The 25,285-nt window shown below is 37.4% G+C and overlaps 2 protein-coding genes across 7 annotated transcripts; one reads left to right on the forward strand and one right to left on the reverse strand.

The window, feature by feature from the left end:
* Window positions 1–2,619: 2,619 nt before the first annotated feature.
* On the forward strand, window positions 2,620–19,811 carry LOC131173776 (histone-lysine N-methyltransferase family member SUVH9-like). Of its 6 annotated transcripts, XM_058135994.1 has the most exons (5): window positions 2,620–4,848; window positions 6,138–6,378; window positions 9,795–9,873; window positions 10,001–11,557; window positions 11,690–19,811. In XM_058135994.1, the coding sequence occupies exon 1, from the start codon at window positions 2,767–2,769 to the stop codon at window positions 4,747–4,749; it is 1,983 nt and encodes a 660-aa protein (XP_057991977.1). In that variant the 5' UTR covers window positions 2,620–2,766; the 3' UTR covers window positions 4,750–4,848; window positions 6,138–6,378; window positions 9,795–9,873; window positions 10,001–11,557; window positions 11,690–19,811. The 6 variants fall into 6 exon arrangements, with proteins under 6 accessions (XP_057991977.1, XP_057991976.1, XP_057991979.1 ...); XM_058135993.1 differs by having other exon boundaries at window positions 10,001–19,811; XM_058135996.1 differs by lacking the exon at window positions 10,001–11,557 and having other exon boundaries at window positions 19,308–19,811.
* A 650-nt stretch (window positions 19,812–20,461) lies between these two features.
* LOC110641061 (uncharacterized) lies at window positions 20,462–24,165 on the reverse strand. The gene is made up of 4 exons (XM_058136002.1): window positions 23,793–24,165; window positions 21,771–21,841; window positions 21,255–21,390; window positions 20,462–20,725 (listed from the first exon to the last, which is right to left on the reverse strand). Exons 1-4 carry the CDS (start codon window positions 23,950–23,952, stop codon window positions 20,640–20,642), a joined length of 453 nt encoding a protein of 150 aa, XP_057991985.1. The 5' UTR covers window positions 23,953–24,165; the 3' UTR covers window positions 20,462–20,639.
* Window positions 24,166–25,285: the final 1,120 nt, after the last annotated feature.

The following is a 25,285-nucleotide window of genomic DNA, read 5'->3' on the forward strand; positions in this document are numbered from 1 at the left end:
GCACGCATACTGCTCCAAATTACCATAACAACATACATGGCACTTTAACAGTTGTGAATGCAACATAAAACATGCCTAGAGTTTAACTACATAGATATATGCATATAAGTGATGCATGGGCATGCTTGAACATATAATAATATCGAAATTACAATTAAAATTAATATTTTACTCATAGACTTGACAACAGTCACTGTGGCGGTTGGGCGGAGGAATAAGACTGTCCCGGCTCACCTGACAATTTTATTACAATCATTTAATAAATTTGACTCAATACAAATTAAGAAAAATACCAAATACGTCCTAAGTCGTGCCGAAAATCCGGCAGAGTCTCCCCTATACCTAGGACCTACCCAACCTACAAAAAGGTTTAAAACACACTTCTATATTCACAACCCATATATCCACAACTCAATCACGTCACACAGCCCCTTCTGGGCCCATCCAAACAGTCATCAATCACAATATATACATTTACAGTTTAGTCCTTATAATTGACCCCTTTTGCAAAAATTACCCAAATAAACTCTAAAAATTCTAAAACTTTGCCCCGCGGTCCTTAGCAATATTATTAGGCTAATGCAAAAAGAATCATAATTTTCTGAGCTATCACGAATATTTTATGGATTTTTAATCCCATTTAAGCACTAAAAAATTATGAAAAAGTAAGGTTCGGGTTTACCTATGTCGATTTTGATCTCGGGAACGCGCTCGGGGCGTCTGACAACGGTGGGGTAGCCAAAATCTCGATCCAATTCGGAGACTTTTTTAGTAGCCGGTCTATTTGGCCGGAAATTCGCAGACCTAGACAACTGTCAAATTTCCGTGAATTGAAGGTACCTACATGAAGCCCACAACACGGGGGTTAGTACATAAATTTTACTAAATTTTCTAAGCTCATTTAATACTCGGAAAAATACTACGAAGTTCCGTGGGACCCACCAAAAAATGGTGTCAAAAAATTTTGAAATTTATATTCACGCGAAGCTCTCGACGAGCGGAGCGCTCTGGTAATCTCAGTTTCCTCTTGGGGTTCACGGTTTGCAAGAAATCTAGCCCAAAAGTCAAAATGGGCTAAAACTTCCCGGACAAAAATTGGACAAACTGCTCAATGGATTTTGGTGTTATTTGTGTTTATGAAAAGCTCTTGAGGTGTAGATGTTGTTTGACACAAGACTGGGCCCAAATGGTGGCCGGATCGGCTGGGAAGACGAAGCGGCGCGTTGTGCATTGCTTCGCGCGACGTTTCTCTCCGTTCCAGGCGGCGGCCGGTGAGCTGGGGTGGTTGGGGAGGCGCGCCGGTGAGCTGGGGTGGCTGGGGAGGCGAACGCGAGAGAGAGAGAGAGAGGGAGGAGAGAGAGAGAGAGAAAACGGGAGAGAGAGAGAGGGAGGAGAACGCACGTGGGAAGAGGAGAAGAAGAAGAAAAAGGAGCTGACCCGATTTGGCCGATCCGATCCGGTTCGGTTCGATTCGGCCTGTTCGATTCAGAATATAAAATTTTAAATTTTTAACTCTGCCTTGGGACCGAAAACGAGGCCCAAAAATTCCAAAAAAATTTCTAGAAAACTCAGAAAAATTCGTAGACTCCAAATACATTTTTAGTTTTGCCACGTGGTCTTCAAATTAAAATTTAAAAATCATCAAACTTTTTATTTTCGAAAAATCGAACCCGATTTCTAAAATCTGAAAAATTTCAAATAATTTTCTAAAATTCAAATAAAATAAAACATCAATATTTACCCAAAAATAATAAATTTAAAAATTAGGGGTGTTACACAAATGATTATGTATTGTGTTTACAGGTCGGACGAATAAAAACTCCCCGTTGTATAGTCCATATTATTGCAGGACTTTGTTCGGTTGAATTCTTGAAATTGTGCTTAAAATGGGTCTTAGGATTGGGTTAAGGAATAGTTAGGTTTACTACGGGCCTCGGGGGCTTTAGGCTGGCCCAGGTCCTAGTGTCGGTTCGGCCTATAGGTTGGGTCGTGACAACTACATACATATTTAATATTTTTACAGAGAAAAGAGAAATGCATATCCTTTCATAGTTACCAATTTAACTCTAAATGTTGCTTGCATAATTAACTACCTCTAGGTTTAAATATTGTGTGCATCACTAGATTCAAATGCTGTGTGTGTCATTGTATTCACATTTTTTTTAAAGAATAAAGAGAAATGCATAAATAAAGAGAAATACATACTGCTGCCAAATTATTAATTTAGTTATAAATGTTACATATATTATTGACTACTTTTATATTTAAAATATTACGTGCGTCACTGCATATGCATTTTATATTTTTAAAGAAGTAAGAAAGATGCTTATCCTTTTTAATACAAATTTACGTCTAAATATTGCATACGTCATTAATCGCCTTTAAATCTAAAATTATATACGTCACTGCATATGTATATTTTATATTTTTAAGGAAAAAAGAGAAGTAAATATATTATTTCCTAATTACCAATTTAGCGCTAAATGTTGTGTATATAACTGACCACCCCTAGATCCAAATGTTCCATACCTTCCTAGGTACCATACCCTTCTAGGTACCAACTTGAGCAAAATTTAATATTGGCTCTCCAACTACTAAAAAATAATACCTGTCCAAAATCTTTCATTTCTTCTAAAAAAATTCGCTATGGAAACACCTTGAAGCTCTTCCCCCATTGCAAAAATCCTAACCGAAAATATTTTCTATGCTAGCCCATCCTCTGCCTTTGGAAATAAATTTTTTATATATTAAGACAAAAATCACACAATGGGGTCTTTTGTCCCATTTCAAGACCTCAACCTCTCTCAATCTCCATCTGCGCCGTCCATCAACATCGCCGCCATTAACCCGCCTCCTATTTTAATCCCAAAGATTGATCCTAAACTTAAGCCGCTTGACATTCTTGTTGCGACACCTCAGCCCCAAGAACCTCAGGACTCTTTGTTTCCCGATTTTACCCCTAACATTTTCTCTAATTCCGAACATACCCCTCACTCGCAATCCTCCAGCTTCTCCTTCTCTGAAGAAAAGGATGCCTACTCCGAATATCATAGAATCTTCGAGCTCATTCGCAATGAATTCACCGAACGCTTGGAGGAAAAGCACGACGACATTTCAGTGTTAGACCCGGATTCTCGCGCGATCGTCTCTGGCAATGAAAACAATAGCATCTCCTCGGTTGTCGTCACCCGACCTCCTCGTCGATACCCGAAGCGCTCTTCTGAGCTTGTCCGCTGGGCAAACCTTGGAATCGAGGACCAACGGTATTTCCGGGACTCCGTTCGTCGAACCCGTATGCTATATGATGCCCTCCGCATATTCTCCGTATTGGAGGAAGAGAAACGTCGTGGCAACAGCCTCAACCGCCGGGCCCGAGGCGATGTCCTGGCCTCCTCTGAGATGCGTGCCCACGGGCTCTGGCTCAACCGTGATAAACGGATTGTGGGGCCCCTCCCTGGAGTTGAAGTTGGGGATGTATTCTTTTCCCGGATGGAATTGTGTATGATTGGATTGCATGGAAAAACCCAAGCAGGTATTGATTACCTTCCGGCAAGCCAGAGCTTGAATGGGCAACCCATTGCAACAAGCATAATTGTTTCAGGTGGCTATGAGGACAATGAGGATTCCGGAGATATGTTAATCTACACGGGGCACGGTGGACAGGATAAGTTTTCGAGGCAATGTATGCAACAGAAGCTCGAAGGAGGGAATTTAGCATTGGAGAGGAGTATGCATTATGGGATTGAGGTAAGAGTGATTAGAGGTTTTAAATATGCAAGGAGTTTTAATAAGATTTACGTTTATGATGGTTTGTATAAAATTCATGATTGTTGGTTTGATGTGGGGAGATCTGGGTTTGGCGTTTACAAGTATAAGCTGTTGAGGATTGAAGGGCAACCGGAAATGGGTAGTTCCATTTTGAGGTTTGCACAGAGTTTGAGGACTAGTCCATTGAGTGCGAGGCCTACGGGTTATCTTAGTCTTGATATTTCCAATAAGAAGGAGAATATGCCAGTGATGTTGTTTAATGATATTGATAATCATCATGATCCTCTCTGTTATGAGTATCTGGTGAGGACAGTGTTTCCATCCTTTGCATTTAATCATGTAAGTAACGGGACAGGGTGTGAGTGTGTTTCAGGTTGTATTGATGGTTGTTTTTGCTCGAGGAAGAATGGGGGAGAGTTTGCTTATGATCAGAATGGTTTCTTATTGAGAGGGAAACCGATAGTATTTGAATGTGGAGCTTTTTGTAGGTGCCCACTAAGTTGCCGGAACCGTGTAACTCAAAAGGGGTTGAAAAATAGACTGGAGATCTTTAGGTCAAGGGAGAAAGGTTGGGGAGTTAGGTCATTGGATTTGATACGTGCTGGTGCATTTATATGTGAATATGCAGGGGTTGTTCTTACAAGAGAGCAAGCTGAGGTTTTCACAATGAATGGCGATAATTTGATTTATCCAAGTAGATTTTCTCAAAAGTGGGTTGAATGGGGGAATTTATCTAAGATATATCCTGGTTATGTGTGTCCATCTTATCCATCTATTCCACCTTTGGATTTTGCATTGGATGTGTCGAGAATGAGGAATGTTGCTTCTTATGTGAGCCACAGTTCAACTCCAAATGTGCTGGTGCAGTTTGTATTGTATGATCACAATAATTTGATGTTCCCTCACCTCATGCTCTTTGCAATGGAGAACATTCCTCCTTTGAGGAAGCTTAGCCTTGATTATGGTGTGGTTGATGAGTGAACGAGGAAGCTTTTTATTTTTAAATAAATAGGCTAGAAGAGTTGTTGGAACTCTTTGTATGTGGTGTAGCACAGCATCCTGAAGACATTATCTTATAAGGTAAACTTAAATATTTTGTTGCATTTCCTTGTCTACTTGAACATGAATAAATTGGCCTTATTTTAGTTTGTAACATTTCATCATTAAAGCTGGTTTTAGATTGATGTCTGCCTTGTAATTCTGGTATAGTCTGATCTGTCAACAATGTTACCTATTCATAGTACAATTAGAGTGTTAGGGATGCATTCACAGGAAAGGGTTATACAAGGGGTGGACCACAAGATAAAGAAGTCAGTGACAATGGAAATGGAAACAAATAAATTATAATATCAGCAAGTAAATTGCAACATCAAGGGAAATCGACAATAGCTAATTATTGGCAAAAATATAGATTCTAATTGTGATATTATTTTGATTGCAATCTCTTGATTTAAGCCTTCATTGTTGGCTATAATTATTAAGATATCATTTTGATTGTAATCTCTTGATTGAAGCCTTGAATGTTGGCTATAATTAGGAGATTATTTCTGTGTGACCATGTAATCTCTATGTAAGGAGAACATGTTGAATAAATAAAATAAGCAGATTTCTTTAACATTGTTAAGAGGTTGCAAGCTTCCTCTAATGAGCTTCATATAAATTTAACACATTGTTTCTCAACTTAGTATTGTAACAATACAATACTTGAATTTCGATTTGTAATATAAAACTATCTTAACTTTCATTTTTTTCACAATAAAAGCTCTCTAACCTATTATAATTGGTTTGTCGGTTGTAAAAATGATATGTTATTACTTTTTGTTTAAAAAAATTGAAATTTACTAAATAACCTTAAATAAAACAACTCTCTTTCTCTGCCACACACTTCTCTCTCTCATATAATTCTGTTCTTTCCACACCAACATGATTCTCTCTCGGTTTCCTTCTCATCTTAGCTTGTCTTCCCCAATTTGCTCGAATTTAGGCACGTCAAACCTCTTATCGACATTGCACGGCTGAACCCAACATCCTTTCTCTTATCTTTATTTTCCTTTTTGCAGAATGCAATCTCTTAAACCATACCTTCTCCTTCCTTCTCACTTCTTCTTATCATAACTAAATAGAGCATGCACAACAGCAAGAATGAGGTCAATAACTCTTTATGAAAAACACCTCTTTCTTTTCTTATCTATCTTATCTAAAACTCTCTTCTTCTTCTTCTCTCTATGGTCAATTCTGATTGCCACACCTTTTGTTATTATTCTATTGATCTCCCCTTTAAAATCAATTTTTTAAAAAAATTTTTCATCTTTGCCTCATTTGATTGTCATTGACAAGAATTAATTTGTAAATCTCAAAATTTGCACTAGGTGGCTTTTGAAGCACAAAACGTCACTTGAATTAAAGTTTTTATGTTGAATCATCAACTTGAGAATAGACCTCCATCCCAAGACATTTTCAAGGAAGAAAGTCAAAGGAATCAAGATCAAAAGACAATAACTCTATAGCAGCATCACTGCTCATGAACCTCATGGGTTTGAAACTACATCGGCAATAAACATTTATGAATGCTAAGCTCCTGCAATGGAAGCTTTCCCATGGAAAATGGAGGTAACAACACTCTCACTCTTTCTTGTAGCTTTCTAAAATGTGTAGTGTATTTTAGTTAATCGATGAGTTTTGATACATTAGCTTCCTTGTGGCGTTGGTTGCTGGACAAAGAGTTAGAACTAGCAAGATTAAGATGTGATCAAGCTGCTTGATGAAATGCTTGAAAGGGATGGGATTTCATGGATGATGTCCATTGATATATTTGTTAACAAGGGTCATTTTGAGCAAGGATTGGAATGGTTCAATAGGAAGAATTTGTAAATCTCTAGAAAGAGTAAATCGATATGTCCATTGGATTTTACAATTTGTAAATTCAAATGCAATTAAGGTTTTGATTTATGATTTTTCAATTTGCAAATTTTGTATTGCATTGATTTTGAGATAGGATTTTGCATTTCTCTTTGATTGTTTAGTGAGGATTGAGGGAGAAAAGATTTAGTTTATTAGAGAGAAAAATCAAGAGAGAAAGTTTCGTGCATGAAGGAGAGAGGATTCAAAATATTTCGATTAGAGAGAGAGAGAGATTCATGAAATTTACTCAATGCTAGGAAGAGAGAGATAATAGATGCCACGCTAGAAAGTCATGCAAACAAATTACGTGTAAACCGGCTATTGGGAGTTGAAGGGATTTTATTGTGCAAAAAAATGAAAGTTGAGATGGTTTTATGTCACAAAATGAAGTTCAAGGATCACATTGTTACAATACATTAATTTGAAGGACACTGAGTGAAATTTATTCAACGAGCTTCATTACAATTTTGAGATTAAAGCTCCCTCCAACAAGTTTTCTTGCAATTCACCATAGGTCGCTTACGGAGAGGCCGAACACCAACAAGGGAAACCCATCCAACTTTGAAGGAGAGTACCTTATTCAGCAGCCAATGACTCAATCCTATTCTAGGGCACATAATAACTTGGTATCAGAGCAAGGTGTCATGGGCAATTCAACTTGGTAGGATAAGGTTGAGACCTTCATTAGGACACACGCACAATGGTTTAGAAAATGCAAAAATCAAATGCATGAGTAGAAACCCGGATTGAGTATTTGTCCCGCCAATTAAGGGAATTCTTCAAAAGCACTGGCAACAGACAACCCAAAATTAGAAAGTGAATCTAGTAGCAACAGTCAGACCAATTTTTTGAATTGTAGTGGGGAAAGATCTAGAGGACGACAAGGAGCACCAATGGTTCCCCACTACACCAAATTGGATTTTCCCTCCTTTGATGGGTTCAATGATCCTTTTTGATGGCTCAATTATGGTTTTAAATAATGGTCGTTATATTACATAACCATTGTTATTTAAAGGTTTTTTGGCTTACCATTATCGTTGTCATCGTTATTTAATGAATTTTTAAATTTGTAATTGTAAAGGTCGTTATGGTTATCTAAAAGTAACGGCCATTACCGACTATTATGTAATGGTTGTAACGGCTGTTACTTTTTCAACTAAGATTTTTTTTTAAATTTTTTTTATCTCTTTCATTTGAAATATAGTAGAGGGAGCCTATTTTTTTGATAAGAAACTATCTTAGCTCATTCATTTTGGCACCTTTTTATTCTCTTTAGGCAAAGAAGTTATTTTTTTTTTTATTTTCTTGAAAACCAACTCAAGTGAAATCATTCATCTCTACAAATTTTTTAGTTCAAGAGCATGGATCATCAAATAAATAAGGTAGTTTTGAGGTAAAGGAGTTTGAAGGGTGTGTTATTATTTTTTTCCCCCTAATTTTTAGCTATTTTTTAATCATTTTAAGGTAAATACATAAATAATTAGAAAATAATATCAAAGAAAATTTAAGCTTGAATAATATTTGATAAAGATAAAATTTAAGAAAAATAAATAATTATGAATAGCTCTTGAAATTTATTTTCTAAATTAAATAGTAAGGTTACTACCTAATTGCATAGTAAGTTAAATAACCTAATTACAAAGTAAGTTTACAACCTTAACAAATGATCAAAACACCTAGTCCCATCCCAGTCTTAGGATCAAAGTCAAGATAATTAAGAATCTTCTAAACACTCATTTTGGTATTAATAATGTTAGTTATTTATTATCTTTTTAGTTATTTTGATTTTAAATTGATTAATACTAATGATGTATAAGAATGGTGGATCTAATGTTTTTATTTGATATTTTTGTGCTTATTATTTAGTTGTATATCTTAGTTTTAATTATATTTTTGAATATTTATTCATTTCATGAATTTTTCAAAATTTTCAAAAAAATTTGCATAGCAATAGGCGTTATTATTACGTTATTTCTGTCACTTGCGACAGTGACCATGAACACGACCACGATCGCGATTTAAAACCATGCTCAATCAATGTGAACAATTTTTCTACAATCAACAAACCATGGAAACCAATAAGATGGGATTGGCGGCGTTTCATATGATGGGGAAAGCTCAATTGTGGTTCTACTGACTCAGAACAAGAAGAGCTTGGGATGAATTGGAATAGCTTCAAAAAACTATTGTAATTTATGCTTTGGTCCGTTGTTGCAAAGCAATTACTTAGGTGAATTTAAAACAAAATACCAATGCCAGTTCCAATCACTTTTAGCTAAAGCAACTACTGTTCGCCTTGATCAACAAGTAAATCTCTTCACTGTTGGATTAACTAACACAATTCGAATGGATGTTGAATTGCGGAACACACCCAACTTGGTAACGGCCATGAATCTCACTGAGGCTTATGTGAAACAACAACAACTAGAAAGCTCTGGAGATAGCAAAAGGAGTATTATCGTGACTCATAACCAATGAGTTGCACTTTATGGCACCTTTGGGCACACTGCTAAGAATTTAGGAGGAATAACTGTTTTCGAAAATAGTAGCACAAGCAGTGTATCCTTTCCTTTTGTTAAAAAACTTAGTTGAACATAGATGGTAGAGAGGCGAACTAAAGGGTTGTACTATAATTGTGACGAACCATACTCTTTAGGCACCAATGTAAAAAATTATTCTTGCTGGAGATAGATGATCATGACAATATAGTAGAAGACCAGAATCAAGCCCAGCCTAAGAAACTAGAGGTATCTCTACATGCTTATCCAAAGTTTGAGGTTGAGGGCAAGCTCTTTTTTCAAGAGGAGAGTAGTGTTGGGGATGCATTCATAAGAAAGGGTTATACAAGGAGTGGACTACAAGATAAGGAAGTTGATAGCAGTGAAAGTGACAACAAATAAATCACAATATTAGTAAGTAAATTATAGCATCTAGGAGAATTGACAATAGTTAATTATTAGCAAAAATATAGATTCTAATTGTGATATTATTTTAATTGTAATCTCTTAATTTAAGCTTTTAATGCTGGCTATGATTATTAAGATATTATTTTGATTGTAACTTTTGATTTAAACCTTGAATGTTGATTTGTTCTGCCACCGACCTCACATTTCCTTGCTTTACAGGGTCACGTGGTACCAAGATTGGATTTCAGAGGCTCATGGTAGCATTAGTGGCACCGTTTATTGGAAACTCAGATTATTGGTTGATATCCCTCATTTGAAACCATTTCTTTCCTTTTCTATATTTTCTGTGCTTCTTGTGAGTTTAATATTTAGTCCTAATTTATTTTCATCTTTGTGTGCCTTTTTGCTATTTTCAATGGCTATAGAACCAAGAAATGCTACAAGAATGTGCTGGCTGGGACTCTAGTGACTGGGACCAACCCACCAGTAGTTGCAACAACCTAGAGTGTGATTAGTCCTAATAGTGTTAGTGACCAAGTTTCGTTGTGCAACACCAGAATGCCTCCTATCAGGCCTGACCAACAGGGCCTACCACAAGGACTAACACCAGAGCAAGTTCACCAGCGCATCAGGGAAATGGAGGTTCAAACTGCTTTCTTGATGGGACTGATCCCTGGAACTAGTTCATTGCCTAGAGCAGTTGCCTCTGAAGCAGAACTTCCTCCAGGACCACCATTTGGAGAGGCCAATCCAGCTCAACCTAGAGGAATAGGTCGAGGTTACTCGATCAATCAACAACATAGGGATAAAGACAGAGCAGACAGGGATGGACGAATAAGAAGAACTTTTTGATGAATCACCACAACCAAAAGTGAACTAGTACTTGGTGAAAGCTGTTCAGAGGTACCAGAAGCAGGTGGAGGAAGAAAATTTAAGAATTAAGGATGAGTCTCCATTGTTCGAACTATTCCTAGTTGAGCAGTTCCCACCAAAGTTCAAGCTACCCATCCTGGACAAGTATGTAGGAACAACAGACCTGAGGAGCCACGTGGTAAATTTTCGAACAACGATGATGCTCTAGAACGTGAGTGACTACTACCTTTGTCGGGTGTTCCCAATAACATTGATCGGCCTAGCTCAGAAATGATACCAGCACCTCAGGCCTTAGTCAATCTAGAATTTTTACTAGCTCTTCATTGAGTTTAAGAACAAGTTCATCTCCTGCATTTCACTGAAAAAGCTATCTTTGGATCTTCAGAAAGTAAAGCAGTAGGAGGGGAAGTCTTTGAGGGAGTACATTGCTTGATTTAATGCTGAAGCAATACAAGTTAAAAACTTGAAACATGGGACCGCGTGTGTGGCTTTGAAGAGGGGGACAAGGAATGTCAAGTTTTCTGATTTGTTGATTGAGAACTCGGTGATAGACTACTACTAGCTGATGGAGAGAGCTCAGAAGTACATTCGGCTGGATGATGAGCGATAGGCTCTACACGAGGAAAGGAAATCCAGGCAGAACAATGAGGCAAGAAGAACTATGGTTCAGATCGAAGAGGTTATAGCTCAGACAAGAACATCGAGCAGAGCAGAGAAAGATTCCACAGCTACATACCCTTGAATGAGGCAAGATCCATAGTCCTCATGTGGATCCAGAAGAATGGCAAATACATAAAATGGGCAAAGAGGCTCAATGTAGACACTTCAGGAAAGCAGGACGAGCAAGTTTCTGCATGTTCCATAAGGACCATGATTACCACTGATGAGTGCAGGCAGCTCAAAGATGAGATTGAACGACTGATTAGGGATAGTCCCTTAGGAGGTTCTCAAGGGATAATCGAAACGATGGACCTTTAGAAAGGAGGGGATCAACCTTCAGATGCAAAGATATCACCATCATAGAGAAGCATAATGGCCTAATTGGTGTAATCAATGTCATTGCAGGTGGGCCGTGTGTTGGGAAGTCTGGTAACAAGAGGTTAGCAGAGGTGAGTAGCAGTAGTAGCCGAACAATCCTCTCGGTTGATAAGGACGAGCTGAGCAAGGAAATCATCACGTTCTGTCCTAGTGACCATGAGGTAAAACAATCACATTCTGACCTTTTGGTGGTGTTTGTGCAGATGAGCAAGTACACAATACAAAGAATGTTGATCGATATGGCAATCTCGATCAACCTCATCACCAAGAAGTGTTTGAGAAGCTCAGCCACGATCAAGATGGTTTGGCAAAGGTGATGTACTCATTGGTTGGCCTTGGAGATAAGATAGATCTTGTACTCGAAATCGCCAATCTGGCAGTGATCCTGGGCAATGAGGGGTATAAACGTGAGATCTATATATACTTCATGGTGGTCGACATCCTATTATTATTCAACATTATTCTCGGTTGCCCTCTCCTAAGTAGCAATAGTATCAACACTAGCATACAATGGTTGTGCATGAAATTTCCCGCCAAGGGAGGCATAGCCATTGTCCGAGGAAGTTAGAAGTCAGCATAAGAGTGCTATCAGAAGTTAACCAAAGTGGTGACATAGGTGACTTTGTCGATTGAGCTGCTGGAGAAATCAGAGAGTCAAATCTCACTAGAACCAACTTATCAAGTAATGGAAAAGGAGTTGAAAGAAGGGAATAAAATTTGCCTCGTAACCGCATTAAGCGGGTCAAGCAAGGAAGAAGTAATTTGAACATTAAAAAACAGAATGGCAACATTCACATGGCAAACAGAAGATGTGAAGGGCATAGATCCAGCCATAATCACTCATAGGCTGAGTGTGGACTCAGAAGCTAAGCAGGTTCAACAAAAGAAAAAGTGTTTCGCACTTGAACAATAAAAGATTATTGCTGAGCAAGTTAAGAAGCTATTGGACGCAGGTCTAATCTGAGAAGTGAGGTACCAAACTTGGGTAGCCAATGTCATCTTAGTCAGAAAGGCAAATGGAAAATGGTGGATGTGTGGACTATACAGATCTTAACAAAGCATGCCCAAAAGATCACTATCCGTTCCCAACCATTGACAAGTTAATGGATGCAATAGCTGGGCACGTGGTAGTATCTCTGGTGGATGCTGTGTTCGGATACCATCAAATAAGAATGGATCCGAAAGATGAAGAGAAGACTGCTTTCATGACAGAATCTGGAGTTTTGTGTTACAAGGCCATGCCATTCGGTCTCAATAATGTTAGTGCAACATATCAAAGATTGGTGGATCAAATGTTCAAAGATTTGAAGGGCAGAATCATCAAATTATTATAGATGATAGACAACATAATCATCAAATTCAAGAGACAAGGACCATGTTAGAGACATAGCTGGAGCATTTGATGTGCTGGACAGAAAAAGGATGAAGTTGAACTCAGACAAGTGCGCCTTCGGGGTAAAGGCTGACAAGTTCCTTGACTTCATGATATCCGAGCGAGGGATAGAGGCAAACCCAGAAAAGATCTGAGCAATAATGGGTATGTAACCACCAAGCAACATAAAGGAAGTTCAACGACTCAACGGATGAATAACTGATCTTGATAGGTTCATGAGTTATTTGGCCAGAAAATGCCTGCCCTTCTTCCAAGCATTGAAAACAAAAATCAATTTAAAGTGGGGAGAAGAATGCCAGGTAACTTTTGAAAATTTGAAGCATTTTCTATCATCTCTACCATTACTTGACTCGCTAAAATTGGGTGAGGTATTGTTTGATATCTTGCAGTGATAAAGGAGACAGTAAGCTCGATCCTCATCTGAGAAGAAGATGGTGAGCAAAAACTGGTGTACCATACAAGTGAAGTGTTGAAGGGCTCTGAGCTCAACTACCTAATATTAGAAAAGCTTGCCTTTGCAGTTCTATCTTCGGTGACGAAGATAAAGCCATGCTTCAAAGCCCACACAATAGAAGTCTGAACAAACTACCCTCTGCCGATGATTCTACACAGACCAGAGGCGTCTTGATGATTAGCGACATGGTCAGTGATTCTAGGGCCATATGGCATCAAATATGTCCCAAGGATAACACTCAAAGCATAGGTACTTGTAGACTTTGTGGCTGAGCTAACACCAGTACCCAAAATTGAGGAAAAACCAAAGGAGCAATGGAATGTATGGGCGAATAGAGTATCGAGTTCAACTGGTGCGGGCATAGTTGTAGATCCTTAAAGAACCACACACAGCAAAGCTAAAGTACGCGACAAAGCTAGCATTTCGAGCAACGAACAACGTGGCTGAATATGAGGCCATTCTCATGGCTTTGCACATCATCAAAGCGTAAGAGCCCAAAAATTCAACATTTTTTATGACAATTGGTTGTTAAACAACTACAGGAAAGTTATTAAGTCGAAGACTCGAACCTGGGGTGGCATAAATCCGAGTAGATAGCGGAGAAGTAAACATTCTCTAAATACCAAGAGAGGAGAACTAAGAGGCAGACTCCCTGGCAAAGGCAGCGGTAGTGGGCGAACAATACCTGACACAATCCATCCTTTTTGAGGAGATCGCAGCACCGACCGTGGACAAGGAAGAGGCATTGCCAATCGATATTGGAGAAACGTGGATGACACCCATCTTCTATTGCTTCGACCAAGGCACACTACGAAGCCAAAAAGATAGTACAGGGATCAATGAAGTATAGTATACTTGATGGCTGGCTGTACCGGAGATTCTACCTTCAACCATGGCTCAAATGCGTTAATAGAGAGGATGGTTTGTTGGTCTTACTTGAGATCCACGAGGGACTGTGCGATAAACATGAAGGGGCAAGAACAATTGCCAAAAAGGCACTCAGACAAGGGTTTTTTTTGCCCATTGCAGTGTAGGAAGCCAAGGATTTAGTTCAGAAATGCAGAAAATGCCAAGAGCATAGCATCATTCTTCGCCTCCCAGTGGAGAAACTTTCATCCATCGGCAGTTCATGAACCTTCTACAAGTGGGCATAGACATTCTTGGGCATTTTCCAATGGCATCGAGCTCCCGAAAGTACGCATAGTCGCCATTGATCACTTGACCAGGTGGCCGAAAGCCGAGGCATCACAGTACTTAACAGCTTACCGAGCAATAGCTTTCATCAGACAAAATATCTTCTGCAGGTTTGGAGTTCCCAAAGTTATCATAACAGACAATGGTACTCAGCTCGCTAGTAACAAATTCAGAGAGCTTAGGATCGATCTTTGCTTCGCTTGAACCTATCATTCGCAGACAAACGGAATGATTGAAGTCGCGAATCGAACAATACTTGAAGGATTGAAGAGGCGGCTATGTAGAGCTAAAGGAGCCTGGCCTGACCATTTGCCGAGCATCCTGTGGGCTTATTGAACTACACCTAGGTCAGCTACAAGAAAAACTCCATTTTCACTCGCATATGGATCAGAGGCAGTAATCCCCTCGGGAGTCAACATCCCATGAGCTCAAACAGAGCACCCTAAGGAAGCTTCACAATAGGAAGACCTATGGTTCAATCTTGACACGACAAAAAAGCTGAGGGAGATAGCTTTCATTTGAATGGCACAGTACATATAAAAGATGATCAACATGTATAACAAAAAAGTCAAAACGTCTAGCATTCATGGTCGAAAACTTTGTTCTTAAGAGAGACAATGTCACAAGCAGTATAGTCGAAGCTGGGAAGTTAGGATGTAACTGGGTTGGACCTTTTGTCATTTCTAAGGTTATCTGCCGGGTTTTACAAACTAGCCGAGACAAATGACAGAGTCTTGACCTGAGCATAGAATATCTATAATTTTTGCAAGTATTATAAACAAAGAGGAATTTTTCATAATCTCTAATTGTTCTAATCTAAGGATGCTTAGCCCATTCATGACTATAGTCCGCTAGACTAAATAATTTAAGGGTGTTTAGCTCATCCACGATAATAGTCTGTTAGGCTAAATAATCTAAGGGTGCTTAGTCTATCAATGGCAATAGTTCACAAAGTTAAAATAAACTAAAGAGCCTTTAGCTCATACCCATTGATGAGCTACAAGATAAGCAAAATTTAAGGGCAACTACCCCGATAGCAAGATTAATAAGAATTATGACGAATAAGCTGCCTAAATTATGATCTAATGTCTTGAACAAGTAAATGATAATCACTGTAAATATCTGAGCAACACATTTTATGCACGAATGGTTTGTCTTATTGATGCTTTTCTTCTGTCAAAATTTTGAGTGATCTTCTCTATATTTTATTAATTACGTTTTGATCATGGGTAAAGCCGAGCAGTCGTCTTTGTCACATTCTATACCAAGTGAAATTTCATGCTTTATGACATTACGACTCGTACACGGCACCCAAGGTTCATTACCAATTAAGGTTCCGAGAATAAATTACTTGAACTTTTATACATAAATTTTTAACACTTGTTGATGCAGGAATACCGAGCAATTACTGGTGTTTTCCTTAGTGGTACGTTGGCCTATGGGTCCAAGCATTTATCACTAACGGAAGTTAATTCATCAAGATTGTTCAATTATTATTGTTACATTTTCTACTCGGTCTGTGGGTCCGAGCATTTATTATTATTGTCATTACATTTTTTACTTGGCCTGTGAATCCGAGCATTTATTATTATTGTCATTACATTTTTTACTTGGCCTGTGAATCCGAGCACTTATTACTAACAAGTTTTAATGTTGTGTTCAGTTACTTATTCCGAGCTATGGTACTTTGCAACTTTCAAAAAGTAAAGAAAGGAAAATACTGTTCATTGATGAGAAAAGGAAATATAAAGATTATCGAGTATAGGGGCCTACTCATCATATGCAACCCCCTGCTCTGGTGCATTAACATCATTGACGTCTATAGCCTCGTCTTCGCCACCACCTAAATCCTCTACCTAGGAGAAGTCATTCCCTGGGTAGCGCCTTTGAAGCTCAATGACAATGTCATTTTGGGCTTTGACATAAATGTTGACTGGTTGATCATCGGTGGTGGCGAGCTCCGCTTCCTGCTTTTCAACCTTTTTCTTAAGTTTGGTTTGTTTTGCCTGGGCAATTTTGGGCTTCGACCTCAAGAGCGCACATCTTCACCTTCAGCTTTTGAAGCTTGCCCTCTTGCTTCTGAATTTTCTTCTTAGAGGCAAAGATGAACTCAATTAACAAAGCAATCTCTATTTCCTGACTACCAAACATGCCCCCTCAAAGCTTTGTTCCTCTCTCGAAGGAGCTGTATGCAGACATTTTGCTACATTTGCAGTGTCATGGCTCAGAGGGCAAGCTCATAGTCATCGTTTTGATCTAGGCAAGCCCGATCAATGGGAAGAGTGTATCGCTTGGCGAACCAGTCGGCCAATTTGAAGTTCTCGACCACTGATTGCTCGGATAGAAGCTGCTCAACAGTTTGTTGCCCAACTGGCTGAAAGGGTGCAGTTGGCGCATTCTCTTACTCTTCGACTCTCGGCTCAGTGAATGGGGGAGCCGTCTGTTGCTCGCCACCAGTAGGAGAGGCCAAGAGTGTTGTAACCCTAACCCTCTTTGGCGCAGGAGGGGTGGTAACGACAATTGGGCGAGCTTCGACCTTCTTTTTTCGAATCAGTTGCTCCACATTCTTTGCCCCGTTCGACATTTCTGCGAAAAGGAAAGAATTTCAGTAAGTAAAAATGATCAAAAGATGAGTTCAAGTCTTTACCCTCAATCAGGATGTTATAATGTTCGGCCACCACCAGATTCCTAGACCCATATAAGGCCTCCCACTATTTGTCCTTAAGCTCTATTAGAGTTTTGATCGGTATTTTCTCTCGCCAAACAACAGCCTTTAGTTCGTTAACCACTGTTTTCTCTTTGACATCCAGCCTCAGTCACTCGCCCTCTTGTCTGCTAAAGAATTCCAGGCGGTCTGGATTCCACCCCATTGCTCATCAGCAGTGTTTTCCACAAAAAAAATCTATCCTTCCACTTCCTTAGTGAGGAAGGAAGACTAGTGAACAAGCCTATCCCCTTATGGGCATGGAAGTGCTAATACTCCACGATATCTCGTGTGTTCAATTGAAAAAAGGTGGAAAATACCCGAGCTGAAGCATGTAGTCTTTTTCTTTGGCATAGTGCCTTGAACATTGATAACAGTCTCTGGGAATTCAGATGCATGTGAGGGGTGGACAATCAGTAATATTTGAGGATTTCAATGTTGAGAGGATCGAGTAGCAATTGCAAACCAGACTTCAGCTGATCCTCATAGATAGTTACCTGAACCGGGCGAAGAAAAGTGTTGTCTGCTAATCCTCGACGCCCGACGAGTGACAGCCAGAATCTTTCATTGTCGATGCCATAGGACTTGCTCAAGAAGATCCCACTCGCCCAAGGAGAAAATGGCCGCAGAGACTCTAGTAGGCGTGCTCGGCTTAGAAGTGCTTGCACCAACATTCTGGTGGGACGGTGCCTCGACTGCGACTGTGGGTTCAACAGTTGCTGTATTTGGCGGTCCAATAACCTTAGGGACATCTCCTGGGTGACCAGAATCGGAGAAGAGTAATCAGATACTTGAACCCTGACTGAAAACAACCATCGATGAGGAGGGAGTCACGCTTGAACCCCGGCTTCCCTTAAGTCACTCATTTTATTGGAGCAAACAGTTGGACAAAAAGAAGGAAAGAGAAGAAAAGACACAAGACTACCAGAGAATTGGAAGAAATAGAAATTCATGGAGAGTCACAGGAGAAAGCTGAGAGCACAAATTGGAAGATAGCAAAGTAGAAAGTAAAATGGAAAAGGGACACAAAAGAGGGTTTATATAGTGAGTTGTGGGGCATTTAATGTAAGATTTTAAATTTTTCGTTGCCAAACCAAAGCGCCAAAATGGTCTTTCGCATTTTCAAGGACAGTATTAATTAGGGCATGCCATGTCGAAGTGACACCTTGTCAGTTTGTGCTTGACAGCTGTCCTCGAACCACACGACAATTAATTTAGATCACATCCCCCAAGGGCACTCTGTATTAGGCGACCGGACAAGAGGTGCTCAAACCTAAAGATTCGTAATGATTGGAGGGGGAGGGGGGGGGGGAGACTAATGATATTATTTGCTCAAAACCAAGTCAAATAGTCAGCGCTTGGGGCAAAGGATCGAACGTGGCAGTCAAAATATCAACACTCGGTCAAAGGGTTAAACAGAGTGAGAGGCTGCTTAACCATCTAGACTGAATAGGATTGAGCCGATCAGAGGACAGTTCGGTCTAGGCCTGGACTGGATAGTAACAGACCGATATGACCAGCAGTGTTAAAGCTCACCTGTCAAGCTGAGCATCATATATGCCAAGCTACAACATCGCCAAGTCAAAGATTAAGCTTGAATTCATAGGAAACAATCTCTGGATATCAACTAAACTTTCAAGATTGTGACAAATAGCTACAATGGCTATTTTACTTAAGCCTATAAATATTAGAAACTGCCATGAATCAGGTTCAAAAATTCTGTCAAAATTACTATTCATTTACTATCTGATTTTCATTTACACTCTCTATCTACAAATTCTAACTTGAGCATCGGAGTGACTGGCTAGAAGACTACAAACCTCGCATTTCTGTATTTTGTAGCCTCACGTGGCACCAAGATTGAATTTCAGAGGCTCATGGCAGCATCACAATGATAGTTTTAATAGTCTATAATGCTGCACACCAAGTGATGACCATTCTTGCTGCTACTTAGCATTTACCTTCTATTATAGTTTCTGAGATTAGTTGGATGCTTGGATCCTTTGTGGCCTTTATATTGTTGAATATGGATAATGAAAAAGTTAAAATTGTTCTCGTGTTGATTGTATTTTGCAGGTGGCTACTGTTCAATGGTTTTGCCAGTTTTCTGACCCACTGTCCTGAAGTGTTTGGTCTTACCTTTATAATTGATTGTGCAAATCTCCCTATGTTATCAGAATATAGATAGTTTCACTCATTATATGCTGCCATGGTTCATCTTTCTATTTTCTTCGTTGAATCTCAAACTCAAAGTGCTAAAGGCTCACAGGTGGTTCAGAATTTTTTGTTTTCCTAGTCAAGGGGTCAGGCAGGTGTCAAAAACCTGGAACTGAAAATTTTAACGGCTAATATATGGATGCTGCTGTTGTGATGTCACTAACATTGTATACAATGTAATGGTTTCACAGTTTCAATGGATCTCTAGGAAGCCTTGCACCCGCTAATCCCATGGGAATAATTACCATAAGGCTTTTGTAAGCTTGTACTCAGGACTGTATTAACTTTTTTTACTTAGTGGCTTGTATATACAAAAATCAAAATTTATAAGCTTTTATAGGAATCTGTCCGTTCAAGCACAAATACCCGTGGTCATTTTCAATGATTTTTAGTTGGTTTTCTTGTTGAGTTGTGAATATATTTGACCTGAAGATGGTACTCATGAAATGAGATTCTCTATGTCAATAGTCCATGGGGTATGTATTCTGGTTTAGTGGAGAGGAAATTGGAAATTGAGAATTATTTTTATCCAATTCAAATAACAGCTTTCAATTTCTCTATCAGTCTACATCTAGAGATTTTTAATTCTTAAGTTTCATTTATCTTGAATCAGAAGTTGTAGATCCCATATAAGGAACGACTCAAAGTTTCATCCTCGATGAGATAATTTCCCCTGTGCTTTAGCATTAGTCATATCAGGCAAAGAAAGCGGCTGTACAGAGGAATAAAAACATAAGCGATCATGGGAAACGTAAATACGGTTTTGATGCAGATAAAATTTCTCGCAATTGTTTTATAACAGGGGTCGTCATTATAACCTGCATATTCTAATTAACTTAATAAAATTTTGAAGCTGTTCCTTGCACTGGCTTAATCTCATTCTAAGGGTAGAGAATTTTAAACAGCAAATATCATAATCAGACTTGTATACTTCTGAATGCAGGTAAATCTTAGTTCTAGCTGCCGAAACAAAAATACGTTCATCAGCGACTGGAAACATTGAACAAAACTAGTTTTTGCAATAATAAAAATAATAATAATAAAATGATCTGTGAGATGGCAAATACAAGTGCTCTATTTTTCATGGAATTATGGTTGCAATATATACACGTATACATTTTGAAATAACTTTTATGGAGCAGAAGGTTTGAAGTCCACATAATTATTGGAACAACCAATTGTGGAAGGTCATCAAGCTTGAGAGGTCCCTGTTCCATTCTTCTCCCGTTCCCGTAGTCTGGCTCGTTCCATCTTTCTTTTACGCCATTCCTCCAGAGCTGAGGAAGTAGTAGATGTTAGTAGTATCACCATGATTATATGATTAACAAAATGCATCTTTACAAGAGACATCCTAGTATATAAGGATAAAATATCATGTCACACCTCAGTAACTAAGAAACATGGCTACCATATAAACCAAGTCTTAAGAATCCAGAAACATCAATTGTGTTCTAGTAGTAGAATTACAGCAATGAAACTAATAAGGCCTTTACCTTAACTCCTTAACCCATGAAACTGACAAATCATCTCTATTTAATAACCCTGATGCAAACCTTTCTTACAGTCACAGACTCACAGCTATGCACAGTTCAGGTTCTAAGCAGTAAGTTTTCTAAACCACCACTCACACCCCAACACCACCCCCCCCCCCCCCCCCCCCAAAAAAAAGAGAAAAAACTTACTATGTCATAGAACCTTATATATAAGTTCATTCCATGTAGGAATCATGAATCACGCAGACAGAGATGCAACCAATTGCAGATAGAGAGAGATGGAATTTTGTTAATGGGTGGTATGGTGAGTCACCTTTCAAGCTGGCAGCATCATTAATAGAACGCAAATCCTTTAATCTTTTAGAAAGATCAACAGCAGCAGTTTGCTTTGTATCTTTCTGTTGTACTACTTCTGGTTCTGCATATGCTTCCTGTTCAATTTCCTTCACCTGCAAATGCAGAAAGATACAAGTCCTATGAAGAATGAACTCCAAACCATGAGCATGCAGAATTTTCACAAATTTTTGGTGCTCATGGGTCATTTCAAGCAGGATATATTTATATATTGAGAGCGATAGTCCAACCTCGATGAAAATATGCAATTCAAGCTCCTCATTTCTCAGAACACTAACTTGAAAACAAAGAAAACAAAAGGAAAGAACTTTACACCCAAAAAGCTTTTCATGTGGCAGCTGTGAAAATTTAGTAACCATAACAACAACAACAACAAAGTCTTAATCCCAAACTAGTTGGGATTAGCTATATGAATCCTTTTTTGCCATAGTAACTAGTAACTGAAAATATTACGAGTTTAAAGCCACAGTCATACTCTTTTTATCAGTGCCCAAGGTTGCCTGGCAAGGCGTATTTCTTCAGACTCCTTGATGTACCTCAGCTGAACTGCATTTCAAATTGACATTTGAACATGGTTAATTACATGTTGATTGCTCATTGAGTGGCCTAGAAAAAAATAAAGAAACAAAATGCATTGTAAACCAAGAAATATGATCAATAAGCTCAGTGAACCTTGTAAAAGAACAGCAACCTTGAAGAGTCATGTCAAGCCTTAGTAATATATAATGCCACAACAACTTTGTTCAAGAACTATAACTTGAGCAGCTGTATTTTCTAAGTTAAGTAAAATTTTACTGACCAAAAAGTCTTAGATATGGCAGAATATTAAAATACACCAAATCAAAGCAGGTGCTTTTTCAATCATGAAATCATACCACCTAGGGACTAACAATTGTTGATAGTATGCCGCTGGTGCCAATCCCGTGTTTAGATTCAGACTCTACTCAATTAAGGTGAAATTACTTGATGAAAATCTCAGATACCAAGAATGTCAACAATAGTGAACTAATTTTGAAGGGATCAAGTTTAAAAAGGTAGCATCTTGAAAGAATGCATCACAATTGTGCTGATTGTAATATGTAGTAATTTATTATGATTTTCACTTTAGAATTCTAAAACAATAGGATATAAAAATTATTTGATGACAAAAGAAAATCATGGAAAAAATATAAACTTCAGGCTTAAACCGGAAAATGTGATCAAGAAGAAGACAAGAATAAATGGTTTGTCACAAAATTTAGGATTAGGTAAACATTCAGAAGAGAGAAAAACTTGATTGTACTGAACATTCAATACTCATGAGAATTGACTGAGTTTTACATGGCTGTCAAACTACTGCAACCTTCCTCCTTTTCCTACGTTCAGGACCAGTAATGCTTTGTTAAGCTCACATAGGCAGAGTTTTCTCTAATGTTCAATCTAGATTGAAAATTGTCTGAGAGTTCTGCGCATGTACCATCAGAACTTCCAAGCATTCCATATCAGGATTTCCATTAAGGCTGGCAAAAAGTTTACAATGAATATGCATATACCATAAGGGAACAAATCTATATAGAAATAAGCCATGATATTCTATGGTGGTCTCTCCATGATCAGTATACCATTCTTATTTAATATCTTAGTGATAAAACAAAACAAAAATGTCATATCCAATAAAACTTAAAAATTAAATTGATCATTAAAAGGGCCTTCCCAGTGCACAACTTCTAAATTGAGCATATTTAGAAAGTCAGCATATTTTTCACATTTGCAATAATCTTCCTCAACTGAGTATGCCAAACAGGACCCAGCCTTAAAGGGGAAGCAAAGTAGCTTAAAGAATGAATCCAACTAGAGGTAAACTTTCAAAATACATCTGAATCTTGAAGTTAGTGGGGCTGGATTCAGCCAGATTAATCATATATATGTCAAATAAAAGCCATTGATATAGCTCATAACTCATAACCAGAAATACAAAAGTGGAAAAAAAAAAAAAAATATATATATATATATATATATATATATATATATATATATATATCAGCTTGGAGGCCTCGTTTCAACTCAGTATGATCTAAAGATTCAATTGGCAAACCAAATTGAGATATTCAACTATGGCCCGAGAAAATTCAAAACTAATGGATCTGCACAAGTTTCATTGTCCAGTACACAAAACAATCCACCAATTTCCACATTCAAGTTCGGAAACCATAAAACTAAACCGTAACAGAAGTGGCTTTCTAATTCATCAATGAAAAGAAACACATGCATACACAAGCAATACCCAAAAAAAAAAAAAAAACTTTATTTCAATATCTATCATCAAATTACCCAAAAATCAGAAAACATATAGAAGTTAGACAGGATAATGATCGGGTCCCTTCTTTCAGATACAGTAGAATTATCACACAAACAAAAAAATTTCATACTAATTAAGCAAAATTCCACAAAATCCATTCCTCCCCACATTTGCTTATACTAGTATTTGATGGTCAAAGAGAGGGATGGAAAGAATTGCCTGAATTAAATTGGTTAGATAAGAGTCTGTTGTTGCTGTAAGAGGCAGAGGAGAGAAAGCCCTGGAGCAAGAAAAGGGCAGTGATCACATTGAATATTGTCAAGACAATCGTCGCGTTCTTGAAGGACAATCTCACCCTCCATGACTGCTGTATGTCCATTTCCTTCTCCTTCACCTTCTCAAAGTACCAATTGGTTTCACAATTCACACGCTCCTCCGATGGTTTTAAAAGGGTTTCTTCATTTCCTAAGCAGAGAACCAAAAGCAAATACCCAAGTCAACTGCTTGACGCCCCTCTTTGAACTCCATTGGGCAATTGCAATTACATTCCACACAGTGATTGACTTCTTTTTTCTTGCATGTTGACTCTTGTTTAAGCTATTATCCGTAGATTTACGGACAAAATAAAATAGCTGTCTCTGTTTGCAGAGGTTAAAAAAAAAAAAAACTGTAAATTAACACTTTCTTTATTGAATTATATTTATTTAATTAGTATATTGGATTTCAAAATGAACTTCGCTCAAGTTGATTTAATTAATCGATTTATCCTTAAATATGCTTTTAATATTCTTTGTAAAAAATAAAAAGAAATTTGAAGTTTAATTTTAAAAAATAAAAGTAAAATTCATATTTAAATCTTTAAACTTTCAAGAAATTAAATGTCTTAATTCAACTATTGTATATAGCTGATAACTGTTAATCGATAACTGTTTTTATTAGCTTTTAACTAATAACTGATAAATAATGATAACTGATTTATATTAAGTGTTTAGTAAAATTATGTTTAGCCGTTGCTATTGATATGTAAAATGATTAATCAGGATATATATCATATAATTTATTTTATTAGTGAAATAAATATAATATTATAAATTTAATATATTATATTTTTTATTTTATTATTAAATTAAATATATAATTATTAATTTAATATATTAAATTATTTATTTTATTATTAAAATAAAAAATAAATAAATTCTTTAAAAAATAATTAAATAACTTTAAAAATATAGTTATAAAATAACAAAGTAATTATTATTGTTGATAAAGAAAAAATTTATAATTAATTTTAAGTTTTTAAATATAAAAAATGTATTTTTTATAATAAATAAATATTTTATATTATTAATAAAAAAATATTTTAATAAAGTTATAATGTGTTAATTAAAATATTAAAATTATAAATGAAAAATATAAAAATATTAATAATATTAATTTTTAAGTTAAATAAAAAAAATAATATTAATTATCAGCTTTACTTTTTTAAGGTTATCAAACACTCTAATTCATTTGTTTGGGTGTCTATCAGCTATCAGCTGCACCCAATAAATAAACCAAACACTCCTTAAGCCTTTAGTCTTGTTATTATTGTTACTCATGTTAATTATTAAATAATTAAGTTTAAATTAGATAAATCAGCAATTAGGTGATGTACAAATTATATATATATATATTAAATTTAAGAGACTTAAATATAAGGCTTTCTTGATACA

The sequence above is a fragment of the Hevea brasiliensis genome, chromosome 15, assembly GCF_030052815.1.
Source record: "Hevea brasiliensis isolate MT/VB/25A 57/8 chromosome 15, ASM3005281v1, whole genome shotgun sequence".
NCBI classification, from domain to species: domain Eukaryota; kingdom Viridiplantae; phylum Streptophyta; class Magnoliopsida; order Malpighiales; family Euphorbiaceae; genus Hevea; species Hevea brasiliensis.